The 23,088-nt window shown below is 36.0% G+C and overlaps 2 protein-coding genes and 1 long non-coding RNA gene across 3 annotated transcripts; 1 reads left to right on the top strand and 2 right to left on the bottom strand.

Moving 5' to 3' along the window:
- The first annotated feature begins 2,704 nt into the window (after window positions 1-2,704).
- Window positions 2,705-3,401, top strand: LOC127105157 (uncharacterized). Its single transcript, XR_007794914.1, has 3 exons — window positions 2,705-2,804; window positions 2,962-3,139; window positions 3,270-3,401. It is a non-coding gene; the product is annotated as an uncharacterized LOC127105157 (long non-coding RNA).
- A 16,171-nt stretch (window positions 3,402-19,572) lies between these two features.
- Window positions 19,573-21,828, bottom strand: LOC127104080 (uncharacterized). Its single transcript, XM_051041293.1, has 6 exons — window positions 21,820-21,828; window positions 20,738-20,836; window positions 20,226-20,350; window positions 19,900-20,008; window positions 19,751-19,814; window positions 19,573-19,667 (listed from the first exon to the last, which is right to left on the bottom strand). The coding sequence occupies exons 1-6, from the start codon at window positions 21,826-21,828 to the stop codon at window positions 19,573-19,575; spliced, it is 501 nt and encodes a 166-aa protein (XP_050897250.1).
- A 159-nt stretch (window positions 21,829-21,987) lies between these two features.
- On the bottom strand, window positions 21,988-22,694 carry LOC127104079 (succinate dehydrogenase subunit 7B, mitochondrial-like). The gene is made up of 3 exons (XM_051041292.1): window positions 22,547-22,694; window positions 22,366-22,434; window positions 21,988-22,188 (listed from the first exon to the last, which is right to left on the bottom strand). Exons 1-3 carry the CDS (start codon window positions 22,601-22,603, stop codon window positions 21,988-21,990), a joined length of 327 nt encoding a protein of 108 aa, XP_050897249.1. The 5' UTR covers window positions 22,604-22,694.
- Between the last annotated feature and the right edge of the window lie 394 nt (window positions 22,695-23,088).

The following is a 23,088-nucleotide window of genomic DNA, read 5'->3' as shown; positions in this document are numbered from 1 at the left end:
ACAGTTCAACAACAGGTTCATATATGACCTGAATAGTATTGAACAACAGGTTCATATATTGCCTGATAATGGAATAAAGTTCAACAACAGGTTCATATATGACTTGAATAGTATTGAACAACAGGTTCATATATGACCTGATAATGGAATAAAGTTCAACAACAGATTCATATCTGACCTGACAATGGAATAAAGTTCAATAACAGGTTCACATATGACCTGAATAGCACTGAACAACAGGTTCATATATGACCTGATAATGGAATAAAGCTCAACAACAGGTTCATATATAACCTGAATAAAGCTCAACAACAGGTTCATATATGACCTGACAATGGAATAAAGTTCAACAACAGGTCATATATGAACCTAAAGCCATCTGTCGCACCTCGAAAAATCGGGATACGACTTTAAAGCGAAGCGCGATCGCACGCTCGCATTGATGGACTGAATAGAGTCGCCATCGAACTTTATTTATTCCTAAAAAGGAAAGGGGAAATATCGATAAAACCCAAGAAAAAATGACAATGATTATTGGTCGTCGCAACCAAATTAGGGTTCGGGAGTCGGTTACGCAAAGGGAAGGTATTAGCACCCCTCACGTCCGTTGTATTCAACGGGAACCGTTTAGTTAGTTTCGCTTTGAATGTTAGCTTATGTTAGTCTTCTCAAGTTATAATGAGGGAGAGAAAGAATAGAAGAGAGAAGAAATGTTTTTGGATTTTTGACGAAGGACTAAACCTAAGTTTTTTATTAGTGGGCCTGACAAGATTTACAAATCCTGCTCCTACGTATCTCAAAAGAGAAATCAAGGTTTACGTAGTTCTGGGTAGAAAAATGTTTGTTTGTTGGTCGATTTTAGCAAAATCTATACTGTATTAATCGACGAAAACATTGTTTTACCCAAAACAGATGAGGAGTGGACGCATACCACACATCGAACGGATTTATAAATCTACATTCAGAAAAGCATCACTTATCTCGACTCAACAATCGTGGCCGAAACATTGTTTTGCATCACTTTAAGACAATATATCTTTCATTTATGAAAAAGGTTTTTGATTAATCGCACGGCGGCGAGAAAGAGTTTGATTGGTTGGATGTATTTTGAGTGATGGCGAGAACTTGGATGAGCGAGATATCCATCTCGAATCCTAGTCTCAGGAGTGCACGGTATACACCATGTTCCATTTCCATCTTTATTGAAAAATGTTTAATAAAGATTAAGTGTTTTGAATTTGTTTAAGAAAGGGGTTTGAAGAAACCGCATTGACAAATTTAGACGATGGCGAGAGCTAAGATAGGCAAGGCATCCACCTTGAATCTTAATCTCAGGAGTGCACGGTATACACCATGTTCCATTTCCATCTTTATTGAAAAAGTGTTAAGGTAGGAATTAAGTATATTTTTTTTGAGTTTTGAAAGACGAATATTTGATGAGAACGAGACATGAGCCTCAGGATCTATCACTCGGGGTTCCACTGGAATGCTGGATTCCAATGGTCCTTTTTCATTCGAATTATTTAAGAAAATTATTTAATGGACAACGAACACTTGATGAGAATCAAATGTTCAAAGGGTTACGCCAAAATGCTTGATCCCAACGGCCTTTTCTTTCGAGTTTATTTAGAAAAAAAAGTTTGGATATTGTATTTGATTTTAAGAAATATCTCTCAATATGTGATCGAGGATAGATTCACATAAATGATTTGAGACAGTTTGACTTGGTTACAAAAATTATTGGAAGTCGAAATTGAAATGGTTTAATGGAAAATGAAAAATCAATAAGGACAAGACATATGCTTTGGACTCAATTGTTCAAGGGTTACACTGGAATTCTAGATTCCAACGGTCCTTTTCTTTCGAGTTTGTTTAAGAAAAGATTTTTGTAAGTTATGTTTGATTGGGAAAGTACTTGAATCGCACCGAGAATGATTTAATCGGGTTGTAAAGATAGTTTAAAAATAAAATTGTTATAGGGATAAAATTACTTTTTACAATTTTATATGCATATCGAATTAATTTTATATATAAAACCGAGTTCCCACCAGAATGCTAGATTCTAATGGGAGGAAAAGAAATTAAATGTCGAGACTATGGAAAGTTAATGAAATTTAAATCGAAAATTTAGCGAATTTGAAAGTGATTATTTACATGTGTAAAGGTATGAACATGGATACCAATAACCTAATTATATTAACTAACACACAAAAATCGACTAATCGAATAAAAATCAATAACGGAAATTCAACCATTAATTAAATCTAACAGGTAAACATTTAAAAATATAAACAACTAAATAATGATTAAATTAATATAAAAGTAAAATAAATAGTAGAAGTTATAAAAAAATTTACATGAAATAGTAAGCATAAAAAAATAAAAATAGGGAGATATATGCTACTCCCAAGTATCAAACACACCCCACTAAGGGAAGTGAAACTACTCTCTCTCCACTAGGCCACTCATAGTCATTTGTTATATTAATAATAACTTGAATATATGAACAGGAATAGCTTCGGCGATGGTCCGGCGGTAATGACGATGCTTGAATCTTCCTCCCGTCGCCGCTCGACTCTTCTAGCTCTAGGGTTTTTCGCCGTTTTAGGATTAGGGTTTTCTGCTGTTTTCGAATTAGGGTTTCGTGGTGGTCGCCTCCTCTTTACAGTACCCGTTTCGCTCCTATTTATCCCCACAACTTAGGGTTTCAGATTGGTATATAGAGATCAAAAAGGGGTTTCTGTGAAATCCCTTTAGGGTTGTCAGATTTTGGTCGCCCTATTTGATGCTTGGATTCGGAGAAGGTAACACAAAACTAACTTTCTTCTTTGAATTTTGTCTCAACTCTCTTTTGGGATATTTTTTGAAATCTTACCGCTGCCAATTACTTTGTTTACTGCAGTGAAAACTTAGTGAAAGCATGAGTAACTTCGGTTTGTATTGTGATGCGTTCTACTACAGGTTTGTCGTATTGCTGCAGAATGGATGGAGAATGATGGTGCAGGCTACCAATCTTGGTTGATGCATGATGCTTGACAATTCCAACTTGGCATTCAGATGGAAGCAAAACATGGCAAGCTGGTTGATTGATCAAGAAGGATTGTTGCCTTCATGCTGCGGAGTTGTTGAATAGGAGATGGTGAGTTGAACTGTTGTGCCCTTATTGAGGTTGTGTTTGTTACTTGGTTTTTGTTAGATTTGTTGTAGATGCATTTCTAACTGAGAGTGAGCCTGAGTTGTTATGGATTTGTTGTACTTGCCTACTGCAGCTTGTTAGCCTTGTGCTCATGTCTGGCAATGTCAAATTGGATACAAGGTTTATGTGGTGAGCAAAGTGGTTTACATTGGTCATGTATAATGCATTGGAGGTATGCCGGCGTGCAGGTTCTGCAGGTTGTTAACCGTTATTGGAACTCCATTGAGTTTCGTGGTTCCAGAAGTTTATTGAACTGTTATGAGTTTTTATGGTCGAACTGTTAACTGATTTCCCTTCTTTTCTTTAGGTTCTAAAAAGAATCATGAGCCACAAGTGGAGCGCCCCTTCCAGGTTTCCGTTATACACCTGCACTCTTATGCTTCTGGTTTGTTGAAGCTGAGCATTAAAAGGCTTAGTTGTGAAGCTTGAGAAATGTCTTGCAACTAGTTATTGTCTGCGGCGATCAACGAGAGATTCCGATGCAGCTTTTGCGGCTAGGTGATTTAGGTACGACTCTGATGGTGATGGATGTGTTTGGTTGGCTTACTGCAATATCATTTTACAGGTTGTTATTAATGGCCTTGACAACAAAATATTTAGAAGGTATAAGGTCCATTGTTGCAGGTCTGATGTGCTCAATCTACATGGGACAACCATGTTTTGAAAATGGGTTAAGGATCACAAGGAGCCCAAATGAATCATGAAGGCATAATCGAAAGACTCCTTGAACAAGGAAGACCAACATGAACTTAGGTTCCGTTTGAGTAGTCAATTGGATGGGTTGCATTTGGATTAATGATTGTAATTGGAATGAAGATGGAAGTTGGTTTAAAATGGTTAGGAATTTATATAGTTGGTTTATAGTTAAATTTGTAACTTTGAATGAAGATGTATGTATTTGTATGGTTCATATATGAAATGGAAGGTTTGGAAATTGGTTCAAACAATGGTTTCTCGGTTCAATTTTATGTTGTGGATTGGAAGGCTTGGAATGCAAATCTCGTAACTTAAGATATTTTTGTAATGTTTATGTTGACACATGTGTGGTTGTGGTTTATAATTGGATGTAATTAGAATAGAAATGGGAATGTGTTATGGTTTATTGAATTGAATTGCTCATAATTATGCTCATAATTGTTGGATATATTTGTTTATGAAATTGAAAATGAATGTACGTATGGTTGAATTGGAAATTTGATGGTTACAGGTTAATAAAAATGGAAAAGTGAATGTATGACTTATGTTGTAAATTTGAACTAATGGTTTAATACAACATTGTATGGTTTGAAGAGAAATTGAGTGGTCGATTCCACATATTAAAATTGAATTGGTTTATGTATGGTATAGGATAAAAATGGTTTAGAAGGTGGAAGAAGGATAGGGTCTAAAATGAAAATGAACAAAATAAAGAAATGGACTTTATAATGAACATGTTTAAAAGTGAACATGAACATGAATTAGGACTTGGAAAGTGTCAATGGTCATATAGTTGACTTTGGTCAACATAGCAAAATTGTAGTTTTTCTTCATGTATTGATACATTTGAATGCAATAATGGACTAAAGTTCCATGGATCTTAGATGCAAATGAACTTTAGGCTAAGTGCCAAATGAAAAAGTTTCAGGACCAAAATCGGGGTATGACACCGCTGCATTTTAGATCGCCATTCTCCTTCAAATACAATCATATATGCTTGGTGATCTCTCCCAATCCAAACCTAATGAATGATAGTTGGGGAGAATACCAAGGTGTGATCCCAATGCCAATTAAAAACTATGAGATGGCATAAGGGATCTTAGGGATCAAAATTAGGGTCTTACAGTTGCCCCTATTTAAAGTCATTCTATCCGGAGATGTGAAGGTTAAAATATTCGTATCAACACGGTAGAATGGACTTAAATAATAACAAACAAGAGACACATTTGGCCCCTAAGAGACCTCGTGATGCATATGATATGAATGCAAAATATAATCTTTGTGGGGGATATATTGCCACAAAGGAAACGAATCCGGAAGAAACTGAAAATCCACAGGAGCACAATGTATTCCATAAGGAAAAATCACTGAGGGGACATAGACTTTGGGGATAATGAATTATGCGTAGGCCAAGCTACGACTTAAAAACTGCTAGAGACACGAAGGGATTTCCATGAAAATAAATCAATGGGAAGACTCAAACTGGAGAAAAAATTATGCATGTATTGGGATACCACCAATACGATAGGAAAATCATCTGCGAGGGAAAAGCGGTTCGATTCCACAAGGAAATTCGAGTCTGAACTCAACTGGGGGAAGCCAAACTTCAACACAGGAGCAAAAGAGTTATATTATCTACTACCTATTTTTGGGTAGCTTAAAAAAGGAAGATAATACACTCGGGAAGAGCGCCATCCGTTACCGGTTACTAGGTAAACATATCAAGGATGACTCGCTGCAGAAAAGGAGGAAGAATTACCAACTACCAGTTATTGGGCAGTATAAAGAAGGTGATCAACCACAAGAAAGAGTTATACTACAAGTTTTAAGACCCCAATTTTGACCCTAAGATCCCTCATGCTATCGCGTCATATGCATTGGCTTTGGGATCACACCTTGACATCCTCCTTACCCCTCATTCATTGGGTTTACATTGGGAGAGATCACCAAGCATATTTGATCATATCATACTTTTGTTTTCCTTTGTCTACTGACCAAAATACCAAAAATATTTCTATGTATAACTTTGATTCTTTTGTAAGTAGTGTGTGTATCCAGCAATGTCTCATCAAGCTTACAACTAGGGTTTGAGACCCCTAGTGCAAGGAGATCAATCAAGAGATGGTTCACAATGGTTTTGAGAATCATATATGGATCCCCATATTCTTCATTTATCATTTGGATTAAGAAATCATCAAGAGTTTGAAGCTTGTTTGCCTTGGAAACCCTAGTTCATCTGGGTATCTTATGTGACTTCCTCAGAAAGTTTCTTCAACAATTGGTCCAATATATAAATATATACTTCATTTAACATAATATTATGAATACATGATCCTCCATTACTCCAAAATATCAATATAACTTCAAGTTTGCAAGTTGGTTCAAAGAGATTGACTAGAGAAAGTCAACTGGTCAAAATTGGGGTTCCCTAGACCCTATTTCCTACAATGTTTGTCATATGAAAATTATTACAAGATCAAAATTACTCCTTATGACATTAAAAACAACTTTCATGTTTACATGAAGATCTAGTTTTGCTTGGAAAGTCATTTTTTATGGTGAACGATTATAGGTCATTCTGTTTGTGCCTTAGTTAGAAGGTCAATTTCCAAGGACCATAACTTGCTTAATTTTTATGATATGAAGGCCATCCAAGTTTCATGATACATTTCAAGATGTCTTATCCAACTTTTATTCTTTTAGAAGTGTAAAATTCATCTTTATAGGGCATGTGCCAAGAGGAAACATTATAGGTCATTTTGGGCCATTACCATTGAACAAGTAATTTTCCTCAACTTCTAAAATGCATAAATCCTTCATGCCAAATCCAAATGAGGTCATATTTGTGACCCAATTTAATAGGATTGAATGAGATACAACTTTTATAAATGAATAATTTCCATTTGAAACTTATAGAAAAAGTTATTCAAGGTGGAAGAAGTGGATATTTGACTTGGTATTTAGAAAAATTTCAATTATGTTTGATATCTCAAACTTCCACCTCAAAATTCATCAGGATACAAGCTTCAAATAGAAACGTGTTCAACATGAAAATTGTTCCCCTTTCTGTCACCTTTCCAAAACGTCTAATATCACTTCAAATAGAAACGTGTTCAACATGAAAATTGTTCCCCTTTGCGCATGGTTACTCTTCTTGGTCCCATTTGGATGACCACATAATCATTTCTCATGTACAATTGCATGGCTTCATGTTAAGCTTTCAGCACTAACATTTCCAATTTTGGCCAAATTTTCAAGTGTGTGAAAAGAAATGCAAAACCCTATAAATATATGACCATTGTAATCAGAATGAGGATCCTGCTTGCCCAAGCTTTGAACCATTGCTTCCCTAACCTCCATTAAAGGATAAACTTGAGGATTTCACTTGAAATCGAGTTTCAAATATCCTTCTGTTTTGAGATTGAAAATATAAGAATCCAAGCCTCTCTTTGATCAATTTCACTTCCTGCAAGCTTCTAGAGTCAAGCCAAGGCAAATTGGAAGCAAGATCAAGCTGATTTGAAGCTCCCCGAATGTGAGATTTTAGAAACTTCTCTTCTTCGATTCTCCCTCATTTCTCATCTATTTTGATTGATTTTTGGTTTTTTGAAGTCCTACCAATGTAGGCAACAAGATTGAGTTTCTTTGAGGTCAAATCGAAGCAACTCAGTTCATGATCCTCAAAATTCAAATCCATGTATATTTTAATATACTTGGAATTGGAAGAAATTGAGGCCAGATTCGAGCTCCTGAGTATTTTTGCTTTAAAACAATGACCACACTTTTTATTTTGGTGAAGGTTGGTGGTGGACCAGTCCGGTGAGGTCCATCAAAGAAGAAGACCAGAGCTAGGGCTCTGGTGGTGCGTTGGCACTCTCCCAAACTTCAGATTCATTTAAAATGTTTTAATCCTGACCGCTCCTTGTGATTACCATCCCTATGACGTGTTGACTGAGGTGTATGGTATGAAGCGCACGCTTGGCCATCAGATCTTCCACCTCAAGTAATGAGGGATATCTGATGTCCCTTGTTTTTTTTAGTATCTGAATTTCCATTTAATCCACTTATTTTATTTAATTCATAGAAATTCCATTTTTAATCCAAAAAATTTGGGACTTTCACCAAAAATATTTAAATATTTTTCTCTTCCATTTTTGAATTAAAATCTTTTTTGGATTAATTTTGGTATTTTTCATGAATTAAATGTTTTGTGCATATTTTTAATTGCTTAAAAATACTTCTGACTATTAAAAAATTGTGAAATTTTTTGTATAAGGTCCTTTGACCTAGGATAAATCCATTGGCCATTTATTTGGTGTTTTGAAGGGATTTAAGGTTTTTGACCATATTAAAATCATTTTAATTCATTTTTAAATTGATTTTTAATTGATTAAATGTTTGAAAATTATGTTGAGCCATTTTTATGGTCTTGTGATTTTGAATTTCTGTTTGAGCCTTGGTTATGGTTTATTTGACTTTTGTTGGATCAAAACCATTGGATTTAGGGGATTGATGAAATGTACATGTTATCTCCCAAAATGAATGGATGGTTTTGATCAGATGAAATTCCCCTCATGATCAATATGTGTTTCTATCCCCCCCACCCCCATCCCTCTTCATCTTCATTCCTAATCTTTCTCATTCCCTCATTGGACCAATGAAATCTCTAATGTCTAAATGTTAATTGATTCATCAATGACCTTGTGTCAGATGAATCAATACAAGTATGATTGAGATAGGTCCCTCCCATTTCGTTTTAGTGTGTGGTATGTTTTAGGAGTTTGGTTCTTTGTACCAAATCTCTAACATGCATTAACACCTATATTTTTATTGCCCTGTCTCAGATGGTTATGACTTCTACATAAGTCCAATTACAATTGATTAACATAGAGCTAAATTTGACCCTCAAGGCATAACATTCTAGTAAGTGAGATTGTAAGTCTCCCATTCTTCATGGTATTGTATGGAGACTTGACCTTTTTTCCTTTCATGAGAATTAGTGGCATACAAGCTGAATTATCCAAGTTGGAGCCATTCTCATGGATGATATCTTGGTTCAAGGATCCATACTTGTGAATGAATGGTTGAGTGTTCTCCAAAGAATGACTTAATCAATTAAAACTCAACACTAACATTTGACTAACCATTGACTAACTTTTATTCATTATGCTTTTACTTTCAAGTCATTTACTTTATGCAATTTAAATTTCAGTCATTTATCATTCATTGCCTTTTACATTTCATATAACTTGTTTATGTTTCAATCCCTTTTTCACTTTGCTCATTTGAGTCATATCTTATGATTGTATATACTTGTTTATGTATTGATTTTTTTTACGTCTTAGGACCTTAAAACACCTAATAACAACAAAAACCCTAAAAAACATTTGATGGACTGTTGGGATTTGATCTGAACTTTTGGACTTAGAATCAGGTAACTTTCCATGTGCTAAAGGACTTGGCCAATGCCAACATTTGAGACTGAGTTATCCTTGATAGTGACTTTCATCTGATGCAAGACTTTAAATCTCTTTGGTTCATATGCTATTTTGTCTTTGTGCTTAATTGTGACTTTGTTATGATCTTTGTCTGATGTTTTGTTCTGAGTTGATCAAGGAATATTTCATCTGATACATGGGAAGACAATGAAGACTGCTAGCTATTGGAATGCTTGCTTGGATCTGGCTATCTTTATTTGATACCTTGATCTTTATGATGTCTGTATATTTCTCATTGCATATTGCTTAATCAAAGTCCAAAGGAAAATAGGGTTCTATATGACAATCTTGTCTGTTGGATTATATCCTATTGGTCAGATCTTTTCAACTCTTAACTTATACATTTTTTCTTAGGGTAGTCTCTTCATCTCCTCCCACTTCTTAAATTTCAAAATCTCTCCCTCTTTTCAAAAACTTTCTTTGTTTGTGATTTCAACTTAGATATGTTTTAATGATTAGAAACTTTGACCTTATGCCATTGAATTTTTAAAGTCTTTTTCTTAATCAAGTTTGTAAATAAACTTAACTATATTGACTTAAATTCAAAAGTACAAAAAGAACTAACAACCTCATTCAAACTTTGGCCTTTTGTTACATCTTTTTAAATTTTTGTTAAAATCAACTCACCAACTTATTTGAAATTTTTACCACGAACTACGAGGTTTTGATTCCTCATTTTTATGTTGGTACATAGGCACAAGACCGAAGGTCTTGTCAAACAAAAAAAATATAATCAATGAATTCTTTTTCTCATCCCCACACTCTATATTTTATCAAACATCATTTATACCCAAAAACATATGCACGCAAAAAGGGCTCCCTAGGAGTACCTATGACACTTTGGGTGTTAACACCTTCCCTCTGTGTAAGCAACCCCCTTACCTGCAATCTTTGGAACTTTATTAGTTTTGATTTTAAAACTTGTAAGATCTCAAATGTTGACCCTAAGATCCTTCCTACCATCATATGCATTAGCATTGGGATCACACATTGGCATCCTCCTTACCCCTTCTTTCATTGGGCTTGCATTGGGAGAGATCACCAAGCACATTTTTTATTGTATCATTCTTTTTTTAAATTATTTATTAACCAAAATACCAAAAATATGTCAATGTATAGTTTGTTACTTTTGGAGGTAGTGTGTGTGTTCACCCATGCTCTATCAAGCTTATATCTAGGGTTTGAGACCCTCAAAGCAAGGAGTTCAATCAATAAATGGTTCACATTATCTCTAAGCATCATATATGGATCCCTATGTTCTTCACATATCATTTTTGATCAAGAAATCATCAAGAGTTTGGAGTTTGTTTGCCTTGGAAACCCTAATTCATCTAGGTATCTTGTGTGACTTCTTCAACAAGTTTCTTCAACAATTGATCAAATATTTTAAGGGATATTTCATACTAAATTATCTTATGCATATATGATCCTCCATGAGTCCCAAAAGGAAAGATAATATCAAGCTAGCAAGTTGGTTCATGGTGGTTGACCAGAGAGAGTCAACTAGTCAAAATTGGGGTTCTATAGACCCTATCTCCTACAATTTTTGCCATATTAAAATTATTCCAAACTCAAATTTACTCAAAATGACATTCTAAGAAACTTTCATGTTGAAGTCAAGAGCTAGTTTTGCTTGAAAGGTGATCCTTTATGGTGAAAGATTATAGGTCATTTTGTCTGAACCCTAGTTTAGAGGTCAACTTCCCAAGACCATAACTTGCTCAATTTGTATGATATGAAATCCATTAAAATTCCATGACCAAATTCAATATGTCTAATTCAAATTTTGTGTTTGTAGGAAGTTCAAATTCAACTTGAAAATGCATGTGCCAAGAGGAAACATTATAGGTCATTTTCGGCCAATACCATTGAATAAGTGATTTTCCTCAACTTCTTAAATGCATAACTCCTTCATTCCAAATCCAAATGAGGTCAAATTTGTGACCAAATTGAATATATTTGAAAGAGATACAAATTTTATGAAGGAATGTTTTTCATTTGAAGCCCATAAAAAAAGTTATTCAAGGTGGAAGAAGTGAACATTTGACTTGGGACTTAGAAAATTTTCAAATATGTTTGATTTCCCAAACTTCCACCTCAAAATTCATCACGATCCAAGATTCAAATTAAAAAGTGTTCAACATGAAAGTTATTCCCCTTGATATCACCTTTCCAAAAAGTCCAAAATCACCTCACTTGGCCAAAGAATGAAGGACTTGTGCATGGGTGCAATGTGAGGTACATTTTGTATGATTTTCACTTCCACATTTCATACACAAATGCATGGCCACATGACATGATTTCAGCATGATTCTCACTCATTTTTGGACCTGAATACATCACTTGATGGGCCTATCACACGCCCATGCAAGCATGCAAAGAGAATTACTAAAATTGACAATTGTTTAAAGTGTATGGAAATGAATATCTTTGGCTATAAATACAACCCTCATTGGTCAGAATTGAGGACCTCATGCTCAAGCTTTGAACCTGCAATCCAAACCCTCACCATTAAAGGATTATCTTGAAGGTTTTCATTTGAAAATCGAGCTTCAAATCTCCATCTGTTTTGAGATTGAAACTCCAAGAGTCCAGGCCATTTCTTGATCCTAATCACTTCCTACAAGCTTTTGAAACAAAGCCAAGCACAATTGGAATCAAGATCAGGCAAGTTTGAAGCTCCCTCAAAGATAATTTTCCAGAATTTTCATCTCTTCGATTATCCCTCAATTCTTCACTATTCTTTATGATTTTTGGTTGGTTGAAGTCCTACCAATGTAGGCAAGAAGATTGAGTTGCTTTGAGGTCAAATCGAAGCAACTCAGTTCATGATCCTCAAAATTCAAATCCATGTATCTTTTTATATACTTGGAATTGGAGAAAATTGAAGCCAGATTCGAGTTCCTGAGCATTTTTTCTTTGAATTCATGTCCTTGTTTTTCATTTTGGTGATGGTTGATGGTGGACCTGTCCGGTGAGGTCCACCAGAGAAGAAGACTGGAGCCCTAACTTCGGTGGTGTGTTGTCACACCTCTCAGCCACAGGATCCATTTAAATTGTTTTAATCTTAGTCCTAGGTTCTGATTACCTAGTGTGTGAAGCGTTGACTGCAGTGCATCATGGAACGTGCGCACTTGGCCATTAGATCTGCCACCTCAATTAATGAGGGAGATCTGATAACCCTTGTTTTTCTTATTTTCCGATTTTTCATTTAATCTATTTATTTTGATTAATTCATATTAATTTCATTTTTAATCCAAAAAATATGGGACTTTCACCAAAAATCTTTAAATATTTTCCTCTTTCATTTTCTGAATTAAAATTATTTTTTGGATTAATTTTGATATTTTTCATGAATTAATTGTTTTTGTGCATATTTTTAATTGTTTAAAAATACTTCTGACTTTTCAAAAATTATGAAATTTTTTGTCTAAGGTCTTTTCGCCTTGTTTGACCTAGGATAAATCTCTTGGCCATTTATTTGGTGTTTTGAAGAGGTTTTAGGTTTTGACCAAATTAAATTGAATTTAAATGTATTTTTAATTTGAATTTTAATTGATTTGTTGTATAGAAATTATGTTGACCCATTTTTATTGACTTCTAATGTTTGACTATGTGTTTGGGCCTTGCTCAAGGTTGATTTGAATTTTGTTAATTAAAAATCATTGGATTTAGGGGATTGATGAAATGTACATTTCATCTCCCCAAATGAATGAATGATTTTAATTTGATAAAATTCCTCCCATGACCAATTTGTTTTTCTCTCGTCTTCCCCCCCCCCCCCCCCTCCTCTTCATCTTCAATCCCATTCTTCCCCGTCCCTTTTCTTGACCAATGAAATCTCAACATCCTAAGGCTAATTGGTTCATCAATAACCTTGTGTTAGATGAACCAATACGAGTATGGATGAGATAGGTCCATCCTTTTGATCTTTTTCTTTTAGTGTGTGGTATGTTTTAGGAGTTTGGTTCATCATACCAAATCTCTAACATGCATTAGCACCTAAATTTTTATTTCCCGACCTCAAATAGTTGTGACTTCTACATAAGTCCAATTACGAATGCTTAACATAGAGCTAAATTTGACCCTAAAGGCATAGCATTCTAGTAAGTGAGATTGTAAGTCTCCCCCCTTTCATGGTATTATGTGGATCCATGCTTGTGAATAGAGGATCCTTCCTTTGGAAGATGTCTTGGGTTAAGGATCCATGCTTGTGAATAGAGGGTTGAGTGTTCTCCAAAGAATGACTTAATCAATTAAAAGGCAAAACATCACTAACATCTAACCAACTAACATTTGACTAACTTGTATTAACATTGCTTTTATTTTTCAAGTCATTTACTTTTATGCAATTTAAATTCAAGTCATTTACCATTTCATTTATCATTTTACATATCATTTAACTTGTTTATGTTTATGCCATTTTCACTTTGCTCATTTGAGCCATATATTGTGATTGTATATATATGCTTGTGTATTTTATTTGTGTTTATGGTCTTAGGACCTTAAAATACTTAATAAACAACAAAAATGCTAAAATATGTGTGTGTGGACTGTTGAGTTTGATCTGAACTTTTGGACTTAGAATTAGGCAACATTCCATATGCAAAAGGACTTGGCCAATGCCAACATTTCTAAGACCAAGTTATTGTGATTTGAGATTTCATCTGATGCAAGTATTGGGATCCACATGAATTCATCTGCTACATGGTCTTGATGCAACTGTTACTTTGAACATATGTCTAATGTCTTATTCTGAGTTAATCAAGGAGTATTTCATCTGGTGCATAAGAAGGCAAAGGAGACTGTTAGCTATGGGATTTGCTTGCTTGGATGTGGCTATATTTATTTGATGCCTTGCTCTTCATATTGCTAATTGCTTGCTGATTTTTGCTTGATTCAAAGTCCAAAGGAAAAATGGGTTTTCTATATGACATTCTTGTCTGTTGGATTGCATCCCATTGATCGGATCTTTTCAACTCTTAACTTTTAATTTTATTCTTAGGATTAGCCTCTTCATCTCCTCCCATTTCTTAAATTTCAAAATCTCTGCCCCCTTTTTAAAATCTTCTTTGCTTGTGATTTCAAACTTAGACCTTATTTCAAAATAGAAACTTTGGCCTTATGACATTGCATTTTTAACTCTTTTCTTAAATCAAACTTGTAAATGAACTTAACCATATTGACTTAAAATTTAAAAAGACAAAAAGAACTAACACTCATTAAAACTTTTGGGCCTTTTGGGCCTATTTTAAACTTAACTTTTGACTAAAAGCAATCCACTCATTTTGAAATTTTTACCACGAACTACGAAGTTTTAATCCCGCATTTTTATGTTGGTACGTAGACACAAGAACGAAGGTCTTGTAAAACACAAAAATATAATTAATGAATTCTTTTCTCATCTCTACACTTTATTTGTTTCAAACATCCTTTATACCAAAACACATACACATATAAAAAAGGGATCCCCAGGAATACCTAGGACACTTTGGGTGCTAACACCTTCCCTCTGTGTAACCAACCCCCTTACCTGTAATCTCTGGCATTTTATTAGTTTTGATTTGAAAACTTCTTATCTTTGGGTTTTATTCGTACTTTTCCCTTTTCATTTGGAAAAAATAAAAGTGGGGTGGCGACTCTGGTTTTATTGACGTCAAGTTTATCCATAGCTTGATGGTCGTGAATTTACCGCTACAGAAATTAGGTGGCGACTCTGCTGGGGAGTAGTCCTCAGTGGGTTTAGCCTACTTTTTGTATGTGTATATAATTGTATATTTGATGTTTATATATTTATTTTGTGTGATATAATCTGCTTGTTATGCTTGATGATCTCTGAGTGGTGAGATAAGTTCTAACCCGAACTTGAGTGCAATTAAGATAGGAGGATGGTATAGTCATCTTCGACTTGTGTGGAGTAGTCCTTAACAAGTTGGCTTAAGACCCATCTACTCAGTGGAAGCCATTTTGGAGCTACTGATGTCACATAAGTTATTTGTGGTTAGGCATTACTTTCTCTGATTTGGGGTCCGAGAAGCTGAGGACTGTAGAACATTTAACCCAACTTGGCCTATTTAGGACGTAGTGCGGAGACTGTTCAGGTGTAGACTTAATAACAATTGTTACGCGATACTACACTCAGACGAGTTTCTCTTGAGAAAATTATGGGTTGATGAGTCAGTCATCCTAACCTATGATATCCGATAGATTGAATTAAGACTCTGGGAACTTTTTAGAACATGATCTACAGGTTTTTATCCTTAGTACACTCCTTTGGGATGGTTCTTAACATGACTCCATGCTCGTGACTCATAACAAACCCTTTGATTCTTGGTTGATCCAATCAAGTCTTACCAATATCAATGGAACTTGGATGTTGATAAGGTGAAAATCATAATCCACCAAAATGGATGATTGATCTTGACAATTACTTGAATCATCCCTTGACCTTTGTTTGTTTGCCTTGTGTGTGGTCCCTTATTTGTGATTGTTGCATTCATGCATTCATGCGCATCGTAACATTCATCACACGAAAAATAACTTCAAGGGACTAAGGTCTTATTTGAAAATATTTTCAGACCATGGATTGTGGATGAAGGAACACTAAGAAGTACAGTTCCAGATGTCCTGATTTGAAAGAGCTAAGGAAGTTGTCATCCTTTATATTAGATCTCTTGGACTTCAAGCAACGTCATGGGAAGCTTTTATCTGTGTTATCTACTGATGTGGTTAAAGGATTCTTTAGTGTGTTGGTTCAGTTTTATGATCCTCTCTACCATTGCTTCACTTTTCCTGATTATCAGCTTATGCTTACATTAGAGGAGTATGCCCATCTCTTGGGAATAACTATTTCTGACAAGGTGCTTTTTAATGGATTGGAGGAGATTCCCAGGTCTCATCTTATAGCTAAAGCTCTTGATCTGAAGAAGTCTGAGATTGAGGCTCATTGGGTGAAGAAAAGAGGACTTTTGGGTTGACTTCTGAGTTTCTCATATGGAAAGTTATTGTGTTTGCTCAAGCCGGTAGTATGGACACTTTTGAAGCCATCTTTGTGTTGCTCATCTACGGTTTAGCTTTGTTCCCTAAGATTGATGGTTTTGTTGATGTTAACACCATTAGAATCTCTTTGATTGGGAATCCTGTGCCTACTATGTTGGGTGATATGTACTTATCTTTGCATCTGAGGATTTCTAAAGGTGGTGGAATTATTGTGTGATGTGTTCCTCTTATGTACAAGTAGTTTATTTCGCACTTGCCTCAGACGCCTGCTTTCATGGAGAACAAGCAATGTCTACGGTGGTCTCAGAGACTTATGTCTCTCACTAATGATGATATTCTTTGGTATGATTCTCTCTTGGGTAACTTGGATATTATTGATAGTTGTGGTGAATTCTCTAATGTGCCTCTCATTGGTACACAAGGAGGAATCAACTACAACCCTGCTTTGGCTCGTCGTCAACTTAGGTTCCCCCTGAGAGACATACCTAATAACACTAAGTTAGAAGGTATTTTTTATCAAGAGAGTAAAGATCCCCAACATTTGAAGCAGAAGGTGATACATGCTTGGCATAATGTGCATAGGAAAGGAAGATCTGAGCTTGGTCCGTGCAACTGTGTAGTTTTGGAAGCTTATACTACTTGGGTGAAGAAGAGAGTTTTGGAATTGAAGATGTCATATGCATTTGAGAGACCTATGTCTTTGGTTGTGGCTGAGCGATTAACTCTCCCTAATCAAGATGTAGAGGATTTGGAAGACGCACTCGCCAAGATGAAGCAAGAGAGAGATATATGGGAAGATAGGTTCCATGCTTTAAGCCGAAAGCATGAGGAGTTGCAGCTTGAGTCAAAGGACAAAGACGCACTTATTGAACTTCTTGAAGACCGAGCAGTGAAGAGACAGAGAGAGCCAGAGGGTTCATCTTCCTCTAGTATGCCTCAGCCTTCCGGTGCTTGGAAGAAAATTGTGATCAGCTTGTCCTTGAGAAGGCTTAGATGAAGACATCTTTTGAGACCGAGATTCAACGCATCCGAAGGAAGTACGCGCCTACAGCCAGATCATCTGACACCGTTGTTAGGGGATCCTTAGGATGATTAGTTTCATTTTCTCTTGTATTTGTACTTTGGTTTCTGAAATCATACTCAGTGTAATCTTTCCAAAATTTATGAATAAAAGAGATTTTTCTGGTCAATCAAATTGTTATTATTATTATATATTTGCAAATAACACAATATGTTCCTTGAAATTAAAAATACACAAAAACATTGCATTTCATGCATCATCTGCATAACAGGTTTTCTTCTGCTAGATGTCTTATCAGTTATTCTTCTGTGCTTCAGCCAAGCTGACTCACCGATACCACACTCATGTTAATTAACCTGGAATTATGGAGCATTTGGAACAAGAGAACAGAGAGCTGAAGGATGATATTGCTCGGCTGACTGCCATGATGGAGTCTATTCTTGTTGCGTAGAATCAGTCTTCACCAACTCCCGCAACTCCTCCCTAGAGGACTGTCATTTCCGAGGTTGCTACCTCGACCATGCTTGTTGCTGCTACTCAATCCGGTCCAACTATGCCTACTGGATTCCCGTGGGGGATGCCACCAAATTTCATGCCTGAAGGGTTTGCACCCACATTTGCTTCTATGGCGGCATCTAGCCTGGTCATGTTTGTGCCACCTCCAGTTGTTCATACCTTACCTCGTGTTGAGGACACCATCTACCATTCTAAGCCACCTGAGGGCCCAGATGTTTACGAGAAAATGGATGAAATTAAGGATCAGTTCCTCAAGCTGCGAAAGGAATTGAAAATGTTGAGAGGAAAGGACATGTTTGGGAAAAGTGTTATTGAACTTTGCCTGGTACCAAATTCAAAGATCCTGATTAAATTCAAAGTCCGTGACTTTGAAAAGTATAAGGGAAACACTTGTCCACTTAGCCACCTTCTTATGTATTCCAGAAAGATTTCAACTCAAACTAATAATGATCAGTGATTGATTCACTACTTTCAAGCCAGTTTGACTGGTGCTGCTCTGAGATGGTATATGGGGCTAGACAGTGCAAGTGTTCGCATGTTCAACAATTTGGGAGAAGCTTTTGTTAAACAGTATAAGTATAATGTGGATATGGTGCCTGATAGAGACCAACTGAGGTCTATGTATCAGAAGGATAAGGAGACGTTTAAAGAATACACTCAAAGATGGAGGGAACTTGCTGCTCAGATTAATCCTCCATTGGAAGAGAAGGAGATGACGAAGATTTTTCTGAAGACCCTGAGTTCGTTTTATTAAGAGCGCATGATTTCCAGTTCCCCCAGTGACTTTACTGAGATGGTAAACATGGGGATGAGGTTAGAAGAAGGAGTTCGTGAGGGAAGTTTGTCTAAGTAAGAGGTGTCGTCCAGTAAGAAGTATGGAAGTGGTTTTTCCAAAAAGAAGGAAGGGGAAACCAATGTAGTGTTCGTGGGGAGGCAGAGGAGGCCTCATGTCAGAAGAAACCCTCAACTACGTCAGCATCAACATCAAGTTTCATCAGTAATTCCAGTATTTTCAAACAATTCCAACAATCAACCAGTGCCAATTCAACAACAACGTCAACAACAACCGCAACAAATAACCAACAACAACAACAACAATAATCAACAATAAAACTTCGAGAGGAAGAAGGTCTCTTTTGACCCTATTCCTATGTCATACGCCGAACTCTACCCATCTTTGGTTCTCAAGAACCTACTTCAACCAAGAAATCCACCTCAAATTCCCGAGCCACTTCCATGGTGGCACTACGCCAAACAAGACCTTAGACAGCGCTTTTTTTAGCCTTAGACAGCGCTTTAAAGCGCTGTCTAAGCCTCCGCTGCTAAAGGTTTAGACAGCGCTTGTTTAAATCTTAAAAGCGCTGTCTAAGCCCCCCCCCCTTAGACAGCGCTTTGGGCAAAAGCGCTGTCTAAGCCCCCCTATTTTAATTTTTTTAGGTATACCTTAGACAGCGCTTTTGGCAAAAGCGCTGTCTAAGGGGGGGGGGGGGATTAGACAGCGCTTTAGGCAAAAGCGCTGTCTAAGCCCCCCTATTTTAATTTTTTTAGGTATACCTTAGACAGCGCTTTAGGCAAAAGCGCTGTCTAAGGGGGGGGGGGGGGGCTTAGACAGCGCTTTTGCCCAAAGCGCTGTCTAAGGGGGGGGCTTAGACAGCGCTATATTTCGTTGATTGCTGGATGAATACCTTGTTATTGAATGCCATGAGAACATTTCCAGATCTTTGCACTGCATATCTTGACCCTGGTTAAATAGCAAATGCAATTCAGTATCTACAAATCAATTTACTTTTTACAATCAAGTGTAACAGAAGATTATGAATATACCAATCAGGAGGTGGACAAGCGATCCCAGAGAATGGCCAACACCAAAAATAGGAAGCTCTTTGACCTGAAACAATGAGTACTTCTAATGAATTGTTTGAAAATTAAAAAAAACAAAGAAGCCATCCCTTGGATAATGAGATGAGGCTTACTGTTTCTTGTAGTGTGCGGTAGCACCGGTCAAATTTAAACTGCACTTCATCTGCAATGAAGAAGTGATCAAACCCACTGGCATATGGAGTTGCAATGACCAATACACCCCTAGTAACAAATGGTTTTAAAGTTAGCTATTTTTTCAACTACAGATCCTAGATATATGAGACTCAAATGATCCTGATATGAAATATTTCCTAGAACAAAGTTCAGCGTTCATTCAAAGATTCTACTCTAACAAATCAATATATGCATTTAAAAAAGAAAAGGAAAAAAAAAAGCCTTCAATAAGCACACAAGTAATAATCATACCACATGGACTTACTTTTCTGCTAGGCGCTCAAGGAACCAGCGGTAGGTAAGCTGAGGTGCAGCTCCTACAAATATACCTCCCACAAAATGTACAACAAAATTGGGTTTGGAGCTTTTGGGTTTGAGAATCCATGATCCCTGAAATTATTTGTGAATAGAAAAGTTAGTGAGTGAGTGACACGCTCTCAAAAAGATAGAATCATCTGAAATTTGATGACTATCTCATAAGTTGTTTCAGCTTACTTTAATAATAAGTTGGTCAAGATATCCCAAAGGAAACAATGTGTGTTGAACTTATCCCCTTATCTACTCAAAATTCTATTTTTACAAAGAAAAGAAATGCTGATAATGCAAATAGCTTCAAGACAGACATCCAAATGCAAATAAGTCCCATATAATATAGAGTTATTGAATAAGTGGTTACCGATCCTGTTTGGATAAAACAGGCTAATTAAGCGATTATCCTAAAAACGGTGATGCATAAAGTAATTGTATACATGATTGGTAGTAATAGTATATAGCTACCTCGACTTCAGTCCAGTCTGCTGAACCCCATGCATCCTGTGATTGTCTAGCAGAAGTAGTAACTAATCTGCAAAGAAATCCATAAAGCACGTTATATCTCTGTATTAATATAAAAAAATTATAGAAATACAAAAATCAACAACTTAAAAGAAAATTGTTTAAAGAAGCTAAATTTAGTTCCACATAACTAAAGAATGGGTCTTTATATATACTAAAGAATATATCATTAAACTATTCAAGTGGAGATTTAATTTTTCTATAGTTGGTCCTTCATCCAATTGTTCTTTCCCAGTTAGTCATATACAAATTACAAAGCATGCAGCCACTGACGAAAAGTATTGGGAACTAATTAATAAAAATGCATGGTTCATATGGTTGTTACTAAAATACATTATCCGCATGGTAACCCAAATTGATACTTCACAGTTCACACCTTAAAAATTAAGATAAAGGGCCTAGAATAGAACTTCAGATTCATTCCTTCAACCGGAAAAAGCATGCAAAATCTATTTATGAACAAGGGATTACAAAATTGACTTACAGTTTGACCAATTTTGACATGTTGACATAAGAATCTGGAAGCTATTTCCTCCAATTGTAGAGCTTCAAAACCAACGAGATGTACAGTTAAGAATTTCAACAATTATGGAAGTGATTATATTGGTGACTAATGAAGCTGCTAAAATATGAGGAAATTATTGATGTAAAAAGGAACCATATACCTGGTAAGAAAAATGACCAATTGATTCAATCATAAACTGGCTGTGATAATATCATGTATCAAGAATGCACCCTCGGGATTAAAGAGAATCACATCCCCCGCAATGCATTATTTTTAGAAAAATATCCAAATAGTGTAATTTTAATAATCTATGAGATTCGGTAACCCCAATTATTTTTGAAGTAATCTTGTATTAACAATTAAACTACAGAAGCATACTGGATTTCCAAATCCCTAAGGATTTTGCTAATGTCAAACATCTTATTTGGCCATCAAATGCCATACACCATTAATAACCTTGGCCCATTCAAATGTTTTAGCTTCAGATTTCAGACTCCTTGAGAAAACTTTAATGACAAACCAAAGCCATGGTTTCATCACTTCACATCAAAATCATCTAATTTTCTGTCATCTATGTAGCACCGACACCTCTGAAAAAGATGTGTCAGTGTTCGTGTCCGTGTGGAACACTTGCACCGACACTTGTGATTAAGTTTAATTTATCCAAATTTTCAAATTATTACCGGTGTCACCGTGTCAGTGTCGGGGTTGTGTTCGAGGTATCCGTGCTACACATCCCTAAACCCGCATTTATTTTATCAAAAGAAGGATTAGAAGATAGCATACCTGCAACAACAACAATAGTTAAAACATCCCCAATTTTCCGGAGCTTTTTTACACTCTGCTTATATGATTTGAATGGCTTGAGAGCTGAATCTTCTGCCAAGAGCTGCAGCAAATAAAAGAAATCACAAAAATGATGCCTACTAAGTGATATACATAAAAAAATCAACAAATTATTTGGGTTAATATAAGGTTAAATCGAAGTAATTTATAATGAAATCCGTAATCTAGAAGCCCTAAATCGAGAGAAAATTAGGTAAAAAATGGAAAAGTAGAAGCTTACAGCTTTTTCACGAGTCCCGGGTTCAACATGGAACTGACGGCGCGAGAGGGAAACGGGATCTTCGATTTTCTGCTTTCGATTTAAGACAATAATGAATCAGAGATGAAAAAAACAAAATTCCAAGTTATTATGAAATGGAAAATGATTAGGATTCGATGTGTAATTTGAATAGAATGAATACCTGAGATGTGGATCGAAAATGAGAAGCTAGGGTTGATTTGCTCAACAAGAATGCCATGGTTTGTTGATGTGAAAATGATGTTGCTCAAGTTCAGAACAGAGCGCTTTGGGAAGAAAGATACACGTGCGTAGCATGCGAATTTTGGTTTATCACACTTTTTCTCCTTTATACTTTTTTTTTCATTTTTTTTTTCAGCCTAAAAGCGCTGTCTAAGACCCCCCCTTAGACAGCGCTTTCATTATTTTTTTGGAACATTTTCCGTGTTTTATTTTAATTTTAACCTTAGACAGCGCTTTCTTTTAAAAGCGCTGTCTAAGATGCGCTGTTAAAAGTCATTTTTGGCGTAGTGTGGTATAAGTCTGAACTCCGCTATGCCTTTCATCAAGGAGCTCTCGGCCATGATATTGAGAACTATTACCCATTGAAGTATGAGGTACAGAAACTTGTGAAGAGTGGGATGGTGTCCTTTGAGGATCGTGCGCCGAATGTAAAAGCCAATATGTTGCCCGCCCATGGTAACTCTTCTGTTAGCATGGTAGATG

The sequence above is a fragment of the Lathyrus oleraceus genome, chromosome 7 (assembly GCF_024323335.1).
Source record: "Lathyrus oleraceus cultivar Zhongwan6 chromosome 7, CAAS_Psat_ZW6_1.0, whole genome shotgun sequence".
Classification (NCBI taxonomy): domain Eukaryota; kingdom Viridiplantae; phylum Streptophyta; class Magnoliopsida; order Fabales; family Fabaceae; genus Lathyrus; species Lathyrus oleraceus.
This window is presented reverse-complemented; position numbering and strand designations above follow the sequence as displayed.